Below are 14,889 nucleotides of genomic sequence, written 5' to 3'. Positions count from 1 at the left end.
TTTGTGTCAAAACAGTTAATGTTCTAAAACATAAATCTGGCATGTCTGGCAATTTATGTTAGGTATATATGAAAATACTTATAATAGATACATGTTTCATTTTTTTATGCCCATATGACATAAATATTAAATTAAGGTCAGACGACACGTTCCTCGAGAATCTTTTTTGTATCTCCTCGTAATAAAGAGTTCCAATAAAAAATATTAATTTTATAATTACTTTAAAAATGATCAAAATTTACTTGAATTTGGTTATATGTGTACATGGTCGAGTGGTTAGAACCATGGCCGTTCTCTGCCAAAAGCGTATAGGTTCTAGAGGTCGTGAGTTCAAAGCCCCGCCCCGGCGGAGATATAGTTCTAATTTTGTGAATTTTGCTGTGCTGTAGATGTTTTTATTTTATATCAGCAATTCAAGTGTATTTTCAAGATGATTATAAAGAAAATTGCATAGTCTAGTATTTTGCAGAAATGCCTGGTAAGGTACCCTAATTTTTTGCAAGAAAGCTTGTCAAAGTAGTAGTAAACCATTAACAAATTCCTGGAAAAAGTTATCTAATATTGAGGAACGTGTCGTCTGACCTTAAGAAAGACATCCTTTTCAGCTTTAAATGGCGTATGTGGGGGTTTCTAATATACATTTGACTGCAATTCCTTTCCTTGTACATCAAAGAAGAAACAGCAGCTATTAGAACTTTATTTTAGGCGGAGTTATTCAAAGTGTTTCTAGGGGTGCATCTCTTGCTGCCACTTAAACCATTAGGCGCTGAAAAAGCTTCCATGCAGAAATTTGAATAAATAGAGACACGTTATCATGAAGTATGAAACTTCAACTGTGTAGTTTTCAGTATATCTGAACATATGAAGTTAATGCACACTCCAACATATATGTGAAGATGCAGCAGCAAACATGTAAACACAATATATTATTCAAAATCTGTAGGAATCAATATTATTTCATACGCACACAACACAGTGATTATGTAAGGATTATAATGAGCTAATTTACTCATTTGTGCAGACAAATCTATGCATTGCTGGACATCCGGCATTGGTTGGAAAGTTAAATTCCCCAAAATATATTTTTACTTTTAAGAATTAACATAGGCACATTGTAAGTTCAAATAAAGGTGACAAAATATAATTAATAAAACATACCTGTCCTTTTTTATGGACAACTAGCGGCTTATGGTTAAAGTGTAATCATCTGAAAAGAAAAGAATGCTCATTCTTTGTTTCATGTAGCAGAAATGTTATTACATGAATGACAAAGTTAACTAGCAAGACTATCAAACCTTCCGTACACACGTCACTATTCTTGCATGTCCTTCTTATTTTATCGTTAGAACTGCTGAGGTTTTTTGTCTTTGCTCTTTTAGATGATGTATATATTTTGATAATAATTCTCTCAATTTTAAACACCTAAATACATATACTTATATACACTACATGACTATTATATAGAAAGGTAGCAGGCTTCTTTTTACAATGAAGTGCAAAAACCAATTAATTAAATATACATGTAAATGTTATTCACCTGATCTGATTCGTTTGATATGCCTGTCTTTAAGAATCGGTCGTGATTAGAGCCTAAAAAATCCGGTCCTAATAAAAAATTACCTGATGAAATGGCAACTTTTTACTAGGAATTGTCCTTCGCGTGTGGTATTACATGTATAAACAAATTTAGACACCGCTTAACAGTTGTTTGATCGAAAATTGGCTGTCTTCGTTTTAGTAGTTTTAACCTTTTTTCTCTGGAAACGAATTATTAATTTTGGTAAAAATTCCAACCTATAGAGATAACTTGTTTACAATAAAATAGATGGGTAGCTTTTAAAATTTTTCACTTCAAAAGTATCAATGTATCTTCTTAAGCTTGCTTAGCAAACTGGGGTTTTAATTATATTTTTTTAACAAAGCCTCTAATTTCAGAGTGAGGTTCATTTAAAATTCGTACAAAAATCCAAAAACCGATTCAACACTTTCAAAATTCACGGAGGTCAATTTTCAAACGATTTTGCAACCTTAAAAAAATTTTGCTTTAATACATTATCCACTTGAATTTCGTAGAAAATGTGTATATAGAGAATTAATAATATTTTGATATACCTTTGATATACCTTTTCTTTTTCAAGTTTACCACACTCTTTACAAAACGATACGTTATGAAAAAATGACAATAACAAACCGTCAACCATCTCAAAAATCCATGAAACGAAATACAAATTCAAAGCAGAGCAACACGGACCTCTAAAATGATTGAGGTAAGGTCAGGAGTGAGCATCCTCTGCTGACCGGTTACACCCACCGTGTGCTCTTTGTCGTAATCGGGGACAAACGGAAAAGTCCGTAGACAATTAGGTGAGTAATTATGGTTTAACAATTAGAATGAAAAACGTCAGTCAGCATGCTACCCAGTGGAAGATTGCATTTGCTGACCATAGAACTTACGAAAAGATGACTTCAAACGAGACTGGTGATAGTCCTGTTTCATCAACTTGTTTGTCAGTAGCTTGCCTCGCCTCAGAAACTGTTCATACGAACATGCCCTTGTGTATCGAATTAACTGAGAGACAAAAACACCATAAGCAGGTGATGAAGATATATTGCTACATAAGACTATAGAAAAATTGAAATCATCGCGTTTATTATAAAGTTTTATTGTTAGGTTACAATCAATGTCCATTTCCAGTAAAATATTTAAATAAATATGAAACAGATGACGCAGATTCAATGATATCTTTTATTTCAAGTTCATTTCATAAATCAATAGTTCAACAACTTTATTTTCCTTTACGTAATCCGGAAATTGCTCCAATAAAATCGGTAGTTTATTCAAACATTGCAAAGCAATATGACAGAGGTGGGGCGTGCATTTGACAATAACCAGGTCATGACCTGCATGTAAACTCGCATCTTTCAAATCCTGGTTGTGGATTTATTACCATTTACTACACACAACTGACTAAGTTCAAAGCAGCTTATCCTAGTCTTCGTTCTTATCTTCCATCCAAAAACAAAATTACTACATTTTGGTTAACCGCATTTTGTTGAACATTCACGGGTTTATACAGTTTTACAGCATTAGTATGACATGTTATCGTTTAAACGTTGTATGAAACTTTGTCAGAATTATTCATTTATCACATATAAGCATGAATTATATCAATCAAAAATATGTTAAGAGAGAGAAGTCGTTTTTTTTAATTATTCGATTCAATAAAGATTAATAAAGATATTACGATACAATGAAAATGGTTATCAGTACATTGACCATTAACGCAAATCAATTTACAATTTACTTTAACAAATCAATTTAAAATTTACTTTAACAAATCAATTTAAAACTTACTTTAAACATTATGTTTGTTTTCTAATGACTTACGGCAATATGACAATACTGAGATTAAAAAAACTCCTGAGAAAAAAAAATACATAGACATGACATACATTGTTTAGGTTTTAAAATATTTCTTAAATATCATTAAATATTTTGTGATTACTGGTTTTCATACTTGTACATGTTAATCGAAAGCTTCTGATGACATTAAAACTTGGGTAAAAATTTCGATTCATTTTCATTATCTTTTTTTGTGCTTAGATATATCCCTCCTTCAGCTTTTTGGCAGTATCTTTAAATTTGCTTTGCATAACATAAATTTAAATGAACTGTTTTATTTTTTGCAGCTTAGCATGAATCACAAAGTTACTTGAAAGTAAACACCAATAAATTATTGATGCACTTCTAGAACAAAGTTGTTGTTTTTTTTACATGAGTAATGTCCAACAAGAGTGTTATCATAATGATATTATAACTTATGAAACTTTAACAGAATTTCCAATTATAATTTCTTTTTTAAAAAACCTTTAAAATAATGTAAATTTCAAGGTCGTTTGTCTTTTCTCGATGAAAATGATACTTGTACAAGAAATATATTGAATATTTATATCATTAATGTGCATTTAAGACTGCATATAAAGCTGCACACTGTAAATCGTCAATAGAAAAAATGAATCGTGTTTATCCTTGATATTTGCATTGGAATACAAATAAAGGGCAGTGAGGAAATTGTGTTTACAATCGTCTTAATTAAAGTCTGCATCAAAATTGTAATCAAAATTTACAATACCTTAATGGTTTTTGGTATGTCTTGAGAAAGAAAAAGAAGCTGTTGTTTGGAGCTGTTGCACTAAACAAATGCAACATAAAGCTGTTGCAGGGTTTACCTTAATCAGATTTTGTTGAAGTTTACGACAATTTTTAGTCCCATACCTTCACATGTATTCATCGAAAAACATAACATAGTTGACAAGAAAGATAACTACAATTTGGTAAAAGTTTTCCTTTTTAATGAATGATTGATTATCGTTTAAACATTATAGCCAACTTACCTTGACATGTAGTTATGCAGCATGTTTATGATGTTGTCTGTGGTATATGATGGAAGTGTTTTTGATCATGTGAAAGACCATCATTATAAGTATGATCAGGACAAACGATTTCTCTGAATACAATTAAATTGCTAAACAGTACTTAATGTTGTCATATTTTCAAAAGATCGAAATGCATTGAATTCATTGAATATTCTATTGTGTTTACATATTTTGTCTATTAACTTTGTTTTATTATCAAATGATGAATATTTTGTGACAGATACACTGCGGCTGAAGTTTAATGCTGCCCATTCCAGATGACAGACAACAATTATAGTACTTCTAGAGAGACTTTACAACAGATAGTGAAGAACTAAATATATTCAGCTATGTACTTAATTTTTTTCAGTTGTTTATTTGAAATGACATAATAAAGTACAAAAGATCCTTTTTAATTCTATTGTAAATTAGTACTTTGTGTGCGTAAAATTATGAGGCTGTACTATTAAATAAACATCATTGTTTTGAATTTATGATAAATTCCTTTGTATTTTGTTGTTCATTATTGATTCTGACAGACACATTTTTTACTCATTCTGAAATCAACAGCATTAAAAATTTTTTACTATTATTACAAATTTATTTTATTCTTTAAATTTTCTGCATTTATTCATTTCAGTCTGCACTAGTTACCTACTGCAACAGACCGGAGAAGGTTAACTCGCACATCAAAAAATCAAAACCAACATTAAACCTTCAAACTTCTTTGAATCGCTGCGTTAGGTTTTGAGAGTGGGGGAGAACATCGCACGGCCTTGTCCCCCTTTCAACTTCGCTGGTCCAACAGACACAGAGAGTTCAGAATTCCACGGACTCTCATCCTCGGTAACCGCGATTTATGTCTCATGCAACAGACCGGAGAAGGATCACTCACTCAGAGACAGACTCACACATCAAAAAATCAAAACCAAGTGTGAATGAACACATCAGCCTTCATCCTTAAAGGCATCTTCTCTTTAATCATAAATTGCAAGACATGATGCAAGTGGATGGCGAACAATTTATTAGTTTGAAACGTTTACATGACATTTACTGCTTTATAATAAAGGTCTAGAAGTAAAAGGTGAGAAGTTTAATTCAGAAAACTTATTACTATGTGAAGGTCACTATTTAAACACAAGTAAGGGCAGTCCTAATTTGTACAATGTCCATGTAGTAAGATTGTTCATGCTTTTTAAGACAGTTTCATTTTTCTTTATTCATTCATTTTATGCATAATGCACATAACAAACATTTTCCTTATGATATGCTTATAATTGACTCATTTTTCAAATGTTTAAACGAGGATGGTATATTTTTAAATGCTCGTTAAGGGTATTTATTCCCTAATAACATTAGTTGAAAGATTTGATAAGGCAAAATTAGTTTACCATGAATTACGCTTACTCAGGGGCGCTAGAATTGATTTGAACATATTTTATTGTGTAAGTAACACAAAAGGATCGGAAACAAGTTCTTACAACTTCCTCTCCTAATGATAATACATACAATATATACAATTGTCATAGTACATGTAATATTACATGTTACTTATAGTTATTGACTTTATAATAATTGAATTCATGGACATACATTTACAAAGTAATTGCAAATATATAGTAGATAACGTTAATGTACAGTATAGAAAGCAAAAGCAAAAAGGAATTTAATTATTAAATCTTCCAGACTCATTAATGAACTTTTGAACTGCTGAAAAAATAAAGCAGTTTGTATTGTAAGACAAATTGTCACTACCCCAAAGAAGCAAATGTGAGTTAATTAAAATTGTTTCATCAAGCCTATTAAAAAGTAATTCAAAAAGATTGTTTCTTGCATTTACATAATTCTTGCATACAAAGAAAAAGTGATAAATATCCTCCTTTTGACCACAAATACAATTGGGTGATTCAATAATGTTTCTTCTATACAGATCATAATTCAAAATACAGTTGTGTCTCAACTTGGTATGTAAAATATTAATAGTGCGTTTACCAAATGAAAAATATTTTGGAGGTTGAGGAATACTTTCAGTAATGTTTTTCTTGAATATGTTGAGAGACGTTGCTTCCCTAACTTCTAATTTGAGAGAATTCCATTTCCGAATGGTGTCAGGTACAAAAGATTTTTTGTAAAGTTCTAATCTGCTGATTGGAACACTATAATTTTCGCTATTTCTTGTGTGATATTTTGAGACATTTTTTGTTACGGGAGGAATAATATTGCTCAAGTACTCAGGTACTTGATTTGTATGAATTTTAAACATGGTTATTAATTTAGCCTTATTTCGTCGACTGACCAGAGATTCCCAGCCAGTTTCTGTGTAGAGAGAATCTGTAGATGCTAAAATGGGTAAACCAGTAACAATCCTTGCAGCACTTAATTGAACTTTTTCTAATCTCTCCATGTCAAACATATTGCAACCGTCCCATACTACAGAAGCATATTCAAGAACTGGTCTAATAAACGTGATATACATTTTTGATAAATTAGTTCTACCTAGAGTAAACTTAAGTTTTTTCAAAAGTCCTAACTTTTTGTATGCACTGTTTACTATATTATTAATATATTGAGACCAACTTAAATCATTAGAAAAAAGTAAACCAAGATGTCTGTGGGTTGAAACATAGTCCAGTTGACACCCTTGAAAAAATAACTTAGGAAATTCTTCTACATGTTTCTTAGTGAAAAAAACAGCTTTTGTTTTAGACGGATTAAATTTCAATAACCACTTGTCAGACCAATCGCTGAGAATTTTCAGATCATGGTTCAATACAATTTCAATGTTTTTAGTATATAAATCACAATGCTGTAATGAATTATCATCAGCATAAAGTCTACAAAATGATAACATATTCGTTGCTACATCATTAATGTAAATAAGAAATAAAAGCGGTCCTAATACTGACCATTGATACATAACGTTGATGATAACTTGTTTTTGTACATTACCCTTTGTGTTCTATCACTTAAGTAACTTTTAAACCATTGTAAAAGATGCCCACTTATACCATAAGTTTGAAGTTTAAAAATTAGGGCTTCGTGCCACACCCTGTCAAAAGCTTTAGACAAATCACAAAAAATCATACAACACATTTTCCCATCTTCTATACTTTTGACAATGCTATGATATGTTTCTAATAGTTGGAATACCGTGGAATGGCCAGGCAAAAACCTGCCTGGTATTTATAGAATAAATTATTTTCGTGAAAGAAATTATAAACGTGCTTAAAAATTATCCTTTCCATAATTTTGCTGACACAGCTTAGCAGGGATACCGGTCTGTAGTTACTTGCAACAGATGGATCATCTTTCTTAAAGAGCGGTAGAACATGAGCTATTTTCCAATAATTTGGAAATGAATTTTCAACAAGTGATTTGTTAAAAAGCATACATAAAGGTTTTGAAATGGAAAATTTTGTATATGTTTTGGCGCTAGAATTCAACTGTTATGAACAAAAAACTACGTATTGTACTAGTTATACTTTAGAAGTACTATTTTTTTTACTTTGCCTCTCAGCTATAGTAATCTGGAATAGAAAAATAAATCAACCATTTAATATTGTAAAATTAGGATAATAAAATAACTTTGGCGTTGACAATGTTTGATAACAAAATAAGCAAAAAACCAAAAAAAAAAACAAACAGAAATTTTCTCAGAATTTTCTTTGTTACAATTTAAATCTACGTTGGCCATAGCATATATTTTTGAATAAACAGCAGTTATAAGGTCATTCAAATATTGGAAAAGTACGAGACACAAATGGCAAGAAAAAAATCTATTCCCTCTTTATTGTGTGTACATAGTTTTCATGTTACCACCGCTTAATATGTTTTATACTTGCATTTATTGATTTAAGTATTTTTATATGCTATCGCATATGTGTTTTTCGATATCTAATTTTATTGACAATGTATATGAATTTGCAGGGGGAATTTTATACCGGTACCTGTCTACAAAGGCATGAACGGACATAAATATATGACAGTGTTTTTATTTATTCTCTTCTTTAACTTCATTTTATGAATAAGATTTGAGGCCTGATTTTGAGCTTTTTATTTATATGTTGAGTGCGTATTTAGTGCTTTATAGTTCTGAGTATAAATTAGTATCCAAAACACATTATTTTTTAAAAAAGGCATCAAAGGTCCAAAATTTGGTCCAAATGGTAAGAGTGAAGTGTGTTCTTAAATTTTAGTATTTAGCTCTATGCTGGATAAATATGCCTAAAAACGTGGCTTTTTTGCTCAAAGGTTCGTATTCATTAAAATGTTTCTAAAGTATTATTTCATAGAATTTCTATGATCTATATATACGTTAAAACTGTAATGTCTCATAAGGGTGTCATTGCTGGAGCTTGGATAGTCAATTACAATTAAAGCCAGCTACATTTAATAAATTATAAATCATGCCTCATTTTAACCGAGACGGTGAAACCCAAAAATATCTTAACCTTCTCACTAACATGCACACATGCTTTTTTGAGAATATGCTGCTTATCCCATTACATGTAACATGATGCGTTTATCACAAAACTTCACCGGTAAGGAGCGCGCTTAGGTCGTGGCAAAGTCATGTTGTCTTCGTAAACTCATCTCTCATTAACTGTTAATCACAATGGGAGAATGAGAATGCTGTTATCAATTTGACACTTACTGGTCGTACAAAGTTTGTTTTCAAGTATTTAAGGACAATCAAATATTGGACAAAATTGCCGTTATCCATTGTATCTGTGAAAATGTACTCGTCCACGAACTGATGCGGTATAAAGTAATAATAATTGGCAGGAGTCGGCAAGAATTCTTTTTATAAAATATTAAAGCATAAGATTCAAATGCCGAGGAAAATTTAGAGATTTTAATCATCAGTTGTACTTTGTGTTCTGATTTCAACTAAATGTCTTTGATATGTGTCTTCTTGCATTCATTGTTCTAAAAAGTGGTATAAAATATCCTTTATGATGTGTTGCCACCGTGTCCTTTGTCCAATGTCTCCTCGGTAGGTTAATTATCAAACTGTCTTATATTCAAATGAACATTGCAATAAAGGTGTCCTCACTTTAATTATTTGTATTATTTCAATTATTTTTTTATTTTTTTTTGAATTAATATTGTTTATTATATATCACCACAGTACACAATGATTAGAAAATGGATGGTGGATAACAAAACAATGACACAAAACCACGGTAGGTTACATGCGACATATAAAGTAACATGTGACACCTCTCCTGATACGGTCAGTAACAAAGAAACTTGAATACAATCTCAATCTTAATGCTTTGAAGTTTGACCAATGTAGTATTTCTTGACTGGTTTTTTCTTAATATCTAACTGAAATTTGCTCCTTACGAAAATGAAATTTGAAATCATTTATCATCATAGAAATCATTGACTTAGAAAAGTCATACCACATATACATTTAAATTGTGCTATCTCAGATGAATGGTTGTGAATATATTGTAACGATTTCAACACGATTTTCCTGCTTAGAAACATTACATCAAGATTTCAACCAGTTTTTAAATCTTTATCAGTTTACATTTTATTGACGATACAACACACACCGTTAACAGTTAAAGTTTAAATCTCAGAATTAAATTTTTTTTAAAAAAATTGAGTTATCCAATTAACGATACCCTAGCTGTTTAAACAAAGCATTGACTGGAGTCGGTCTTGTTAACGGAATATGATCACAAGATTGAGACAACTTATTTACTTTCAATTCAACAGACCAGCTCTACAAATTTAAAGTTATACTTTTTATAATGATATAGCTTCATACGTATTTATTAGCAAAATAAAATTGGATTTCTTGATCAGAGATCAAGTTTATTCTGTATGATAATACGCCTTACGATTATCAATTCAATGCTCATTATTAAATGAACTTCATTGGTTTATTTCGGCTCTAACTGAATGAATTAATATTGCCATTTGTTCTGTTAGCATCAAATTAATTTCAGAAAGGAACAAAAACAAAAATAAACGATTTAATTGAATACATTGAATGAATCATCGTTGAAAAGTCTGGGATTTTAATCATGTAGGTTATTTGGGGTTAATGAACTATTAACTTGTTCACGGCATCAAATGAAATATCGCCTCAATCCACGTCCGGGTCCTATGTATTGTTCAAGTAAATATATTCTTCCATTAAAATGTAATAAACTCTCTTGCAGTTATTAGGAAATTTCATTTGATTGACGCTTTGTTTTGAGCGATGTATTAAAAACCGAATATTTTCATAGAACAAAACTCAAGAAGAAAAAATGTATCTTTTTCAACATTCTATTCCTTGGTATACTATTTCGATCAGGTGGGACTTAGTGTTAACTACCATGCAAACCTCAATCACGTTTGAGTAGCATGCTTACATGTACATATATGTCAGTCACAAATGTCAATAGGTGCTACCATTGTATCCTACTTTCTAAGTCCTAGTTGTTTATAACCTTATTTGCAGTTGTTAGCAACGTCTTGAATGAATATGTTATAGCGAGTAAATGTCGTCATCAATGATAAAACCAAGCCTTACCAAATTGTATAATGATTCATTCATGGGTTTTTTTAAAGATATATTCTACTATTAGTACACATTTATGATGTTTTTCTCAGTTCCTGTCATTCTGAAAAGACTTTTCTTGTCCAACGCAAATATCCAACTGGCTTTATTTTCATTATAAGACAGATATTAAGTGTTTTTATATTGATGTTTGACTGTTAGTCATCTTATCTTATACTTTTAATATTTTTAAACCGCTTATTTTAATTTCACTTGCATATAAAATAATGGAAACAATTCAGAAGCAATATATAATATGAACGTAGCATAAATTTCAGATTTGGATATTTAACTTTGAATGAAAAATCATGTCTTTTGTAATGCAATAGGAGTGTCTTTAATTTGCATGTTTACCACCGTATGACGAGAAAGGTGTTGTGATATTAATTAATTTAAAAGTTCTTATTATTGTTTCTCTTGTCACGACAGTGCCTTCTTAAATCCGCCATTTGCTTTCCTGACGTCAGCATGTTTCTCTCACAGGTGTTCAACTTGTCATAATAATCAAACAGATTTGTACTTTGAAATGTAAGATTAACATCTGACTTTGTTTATTTTGTTAAGTATTGTTAATATTATATAACGATGCTTTGCATTTTCAAATTGATTTCTCTTTCTTTCTCGAAAATAGAGTTCAAAGAAAGTTCTATGTGCACTGTAGATTATTTCGTATACTTTCTCGTAAATTCGTGGCGATTATAGAATTGTCCAATAATTTGATACTTAAAGAACGAAAATTTGCAAACTTTTCTCTACAAAAAGCATCCAATTTATGTCTGTTTAACATTTATAAGAAAATAGCATACACCTATGATGTCATTTGGTAAAACAAAAAATTGTGTCAAATCGATATATTTTCTTTTTTTTAATGTTTTCCCAGAGTGTTCGTCCTGTTTATTGGTTATCAATCTCGAGGAAGGCCTTACAGCCAATAACACGCATTACTTATACATGTATTTGTTAATCATATTGATGAGTAAACACTAAATATTACGCACACGATGTTATTGGACATCAGACTTGCTTTATTACCTTTTTCGCTTGTCGTTTCCCTTAGTGTTTAGTCGTGTAAACAGTTTACCTATGAATGAGATCTGAGGCCAGCGCTATTTCGTCACGCCATCGTGAGAAAAGGGGGCCGAACCTTGTGACGATTTAATACAAGAATACCTATATAAATCCACGTGAGTTCCCACTCACTAAACATTGTCCTCTTAACTTTAGGCATAGCTATTCAGCATCCCATATTCTACTAAGTTTTAGCAAGAAGGGAAGAATGCAAAGCAAGCAGAATTTCCAACACTCGTCCAGTTTACCTTCTTTTTCGCCGCTTTTGGACAGAAGGATAACGCGTGGACGAGCTGCTTCTGAACCTCTGAATCTCTTTGCCTTGGGAGACGAGATCACCTCAAAGAATGCCAAAGGACAGACAGTGCTGTTCTATGCCATCCGTTTTGGACACAAATGTTTCGCTAAAGAGTTGATAGAGAAGGGCTGTGACCCAAACGAGGCTGATGCTGAGAGTCACTATCCCCTACACGAGGCCGTGGATCAGTCTGATGCTGCCATGATAAGTCTTCTACATGAACACGGTAAGCTAACATACAAAAATGATGATTACCTAAGTGTCTATGCAGTTCAGGTTGCTAGCTGGTAAACAGATTATTTTAGTAAAACAAAATTTATTTAAAATTTAATGCCAACTTTAATAATACATGTAGTACTGAAGTTCAAGTCCGATTGGGTAAATCTGATTTTTACATGTTGGTATAATCTTTAATTGCAGGTGCCCGCCTTGATGTCAAGAACATGTTGGGGCAGACTCCATTAATGAGAGCTGTTCTGTTTGATGATGTACCCATCATGCAAGTCTTACTTAAAGCAGGTAATAACCATAAATTCATGCATTCTTGTATTTAATTTGTATTCTACTGTTAACTATCATTTCTGTATACTTTCCATGATATGTTGATTACAATTTTTAAAGGTCAGTTTTAATGTCTTTATATCATTATAGGTGCAGATCCCTACCAAAAAGACATTTCGGGTCAGAATATTTTCGAGTACGCAATAAGTACAGGTAGAGAGAACACCTGCCTTTACCTACTAGAGAATGGATACGACACTCTGACCCAGGACAAGTTACACCTGAGTCACCTTCAGATGTCGGAGAGGTCCAAAGGCGTGCTCACATCTTTCACCTCTCTCCTGACTGCAATTAAGAAAAAGAAGGGAAAGATCCACACCAAACTTACAGAGAAAGCCCAAAACGTAGCCTTATTGAAAATCAATCGGAAGTTCGCAAGAAAAAACATTTTAAAGAAGAAAAGGGCTGAGTCTTCACGCTATCAAGACATTAAGCTTCCCAGTTTTGACATAATTAACATTCATTAAAAGTTTGTGAATTATTGTAAAAGAAAGAAAGAAATCCATCTTATATACATGTTTTTATTACAAATAGTCTTGTCTTAATTTATTTTGTATGTACTGTGTACAAATTTTGGATGATTAAATTGTAGTCGAACTAGTGATGATGTCGTTGATTTTAGCTGGGATGTTTAATTTATATTCATTGAGCATGTACATTCCTAATCCATCTTGCACTTTTTCGAAACCCTGGCAATGATTTTCGTTTTTTGTTCATCATGAAGTGTTGATATAGTTTAATATTCAAGAACTTAGATAATAAAACGCAAAGAGATTCAAAATCTTCAGTTATTATTTCTATTGTATTATTTTAGCTTTATATTAGTAATTCTCGTGTTATACGAACACGATAATTAATAGCAAATTAAATTGTCCAATTGTTTGGTAGGGGGTCTCAAAAATAGTCTTAGTGATAATTTTTAATGGAAAAGATTCTAACAAAATTGTCCATACAAATTAAAGAATTTGGCTAATATAAATTTACCTTTTATTCTCGGTTATAACGAAATTAAAGAGATCAAAACTGGCTTATACAAACACTAGCATCAAAATACACTCCTGGTAACATTTTTTTGATAACTTTTAGAAAAAAAAAATTATTCTCATGAATTGCTGGTTGAAATGTAAGGTAAATTAAATTACACGTAAATTATATTTAGCTTTAAAGGTTTCCGCTTACATCTTTTTAAGTTTTCACTGGCGGTGTTAGATAGCAAATTAGTGTGAGGCACCGATTAAGTTCACTCTGGTTTAAGGAATACACGTATCTTGTTTATAAAAAAAGGGTCAAGCAATATAAATGTGAAACTTATTGTAAAGTACATAAAAATTCAAATGCATCCATGTACTCGTAAACAATTCATATAATGGGTAACGAAATTTAGGTCTTTGATAGCCATTCGTGTTTTGTTTTCTGAAATCCCCTTTTCGTTCCGATTTTTTTTTATTTTGTAGACAGAGTAAAGCTGAATTTCCACCGAATATTAAAAATAAATTTGTGATATTGATCTTGCATCAATCAAAACACTTTCTTAACTGGATAGATATACTTGCCACTCTACTGTTGTTTTTCAGCAATCGTCAACAAATGCAGTTAATAATTTTGCCGGTGATAAATCAGAAGCGACGAGACAGTGGATTACAATGTATGAAAAATCAATATTGTGTAAAAGGAACAGACACATTGTTAAGAAATATATAACGATATGAAACCCGGATCCTTTCTGATCTCACCTTTTTTTACAGCGGAGATTTTAGTATCTTTCGGTTTTAGACATTTTTTATTAAAACTTTTGTGCAACAATAACCTAAAATTTCCCAAAAAAAATCCTTTGGCATGGCTTTGACTTCCTTTACACTGTAATTTATGGATTTAAATCTAAATCAATGATTTTCATCTCAGCTTTTTACTGATAAAATACGTATATTTTAAAACATCAAGTTTGTATTTGTTAGAAAGCAATTAGTTGTATCCTCAATTAAGG

General features: G+C 31.3%; 1 protein-coding gene across 1 annotated transcript; it reads left to right on the top strand.

Moving 5' to 3' along the window:
- The first annotated feature begins 12,168 nt into the window (after positions 1-12,168).
- Positions 12,169-13,686, top strand: LOC128155719 (26S proteasome non-ATPase regulatory subunit 10-like). Its single transcript, XM_052817566.1, has 3 exons — positions 12,169-12,570; positions 12,765-12,863; positions 12,996-13,686. The coding sequence occupies exons 1-3, from the start codon at positions 12,255-12,257 to the stop codon at positions 13,370-13,372; spliced, it is 792 nt and encodes a 263-aa protein (XP_052673526.1). The 5' UTR covers positions 12,169-12,254; the 3' UTR covers positions 13,373-13,686.
- The last annotated feature ends 1,203 nt before the right edge of the window (positions 13,687-14,889 follow it).

The sequence above is a fragment of the Crassostrea angulata genome, chromosome 7, assembly GCF_025612915.1.
Source record: "Crassostrea angulata isolate pt1a10 chromosome 7, ASM2561291v2, whole genome shotgun sequence".
Classification (NCBI taxonomy): Eukaryota; Metazoa; Mollusca; class Bivalvia; order Ostreida; family Ostreidae; genus Magallana; species Magallana angulata.
This window is presented reverse-complemented; position numbering and strand designations above follow the sequence as displayed.

Coding starts and splice junctions, on each gene's coding strand:
- LOC128155719 (XM_052817566.1), top strand. CDS start 12,255: ATGCAAAGCAAGCAGAATTTCCAACACTCGTCCAGTTTACCTTCTTTT. Junction 12,571..12,764: donor AAGTCTTCTACATGAACACG/GTAAGCTAACAT, acceptor CTTTAATTGCAG/GTGCCCGCCTTGATGTCAAG. Junction 12,864..12,995: donor GCAAGTCTTACTTAAAGCAG/GTAATAACCATA, acceptor ATATCATTATAG/GTGCAGATCCCTACCAAAAA.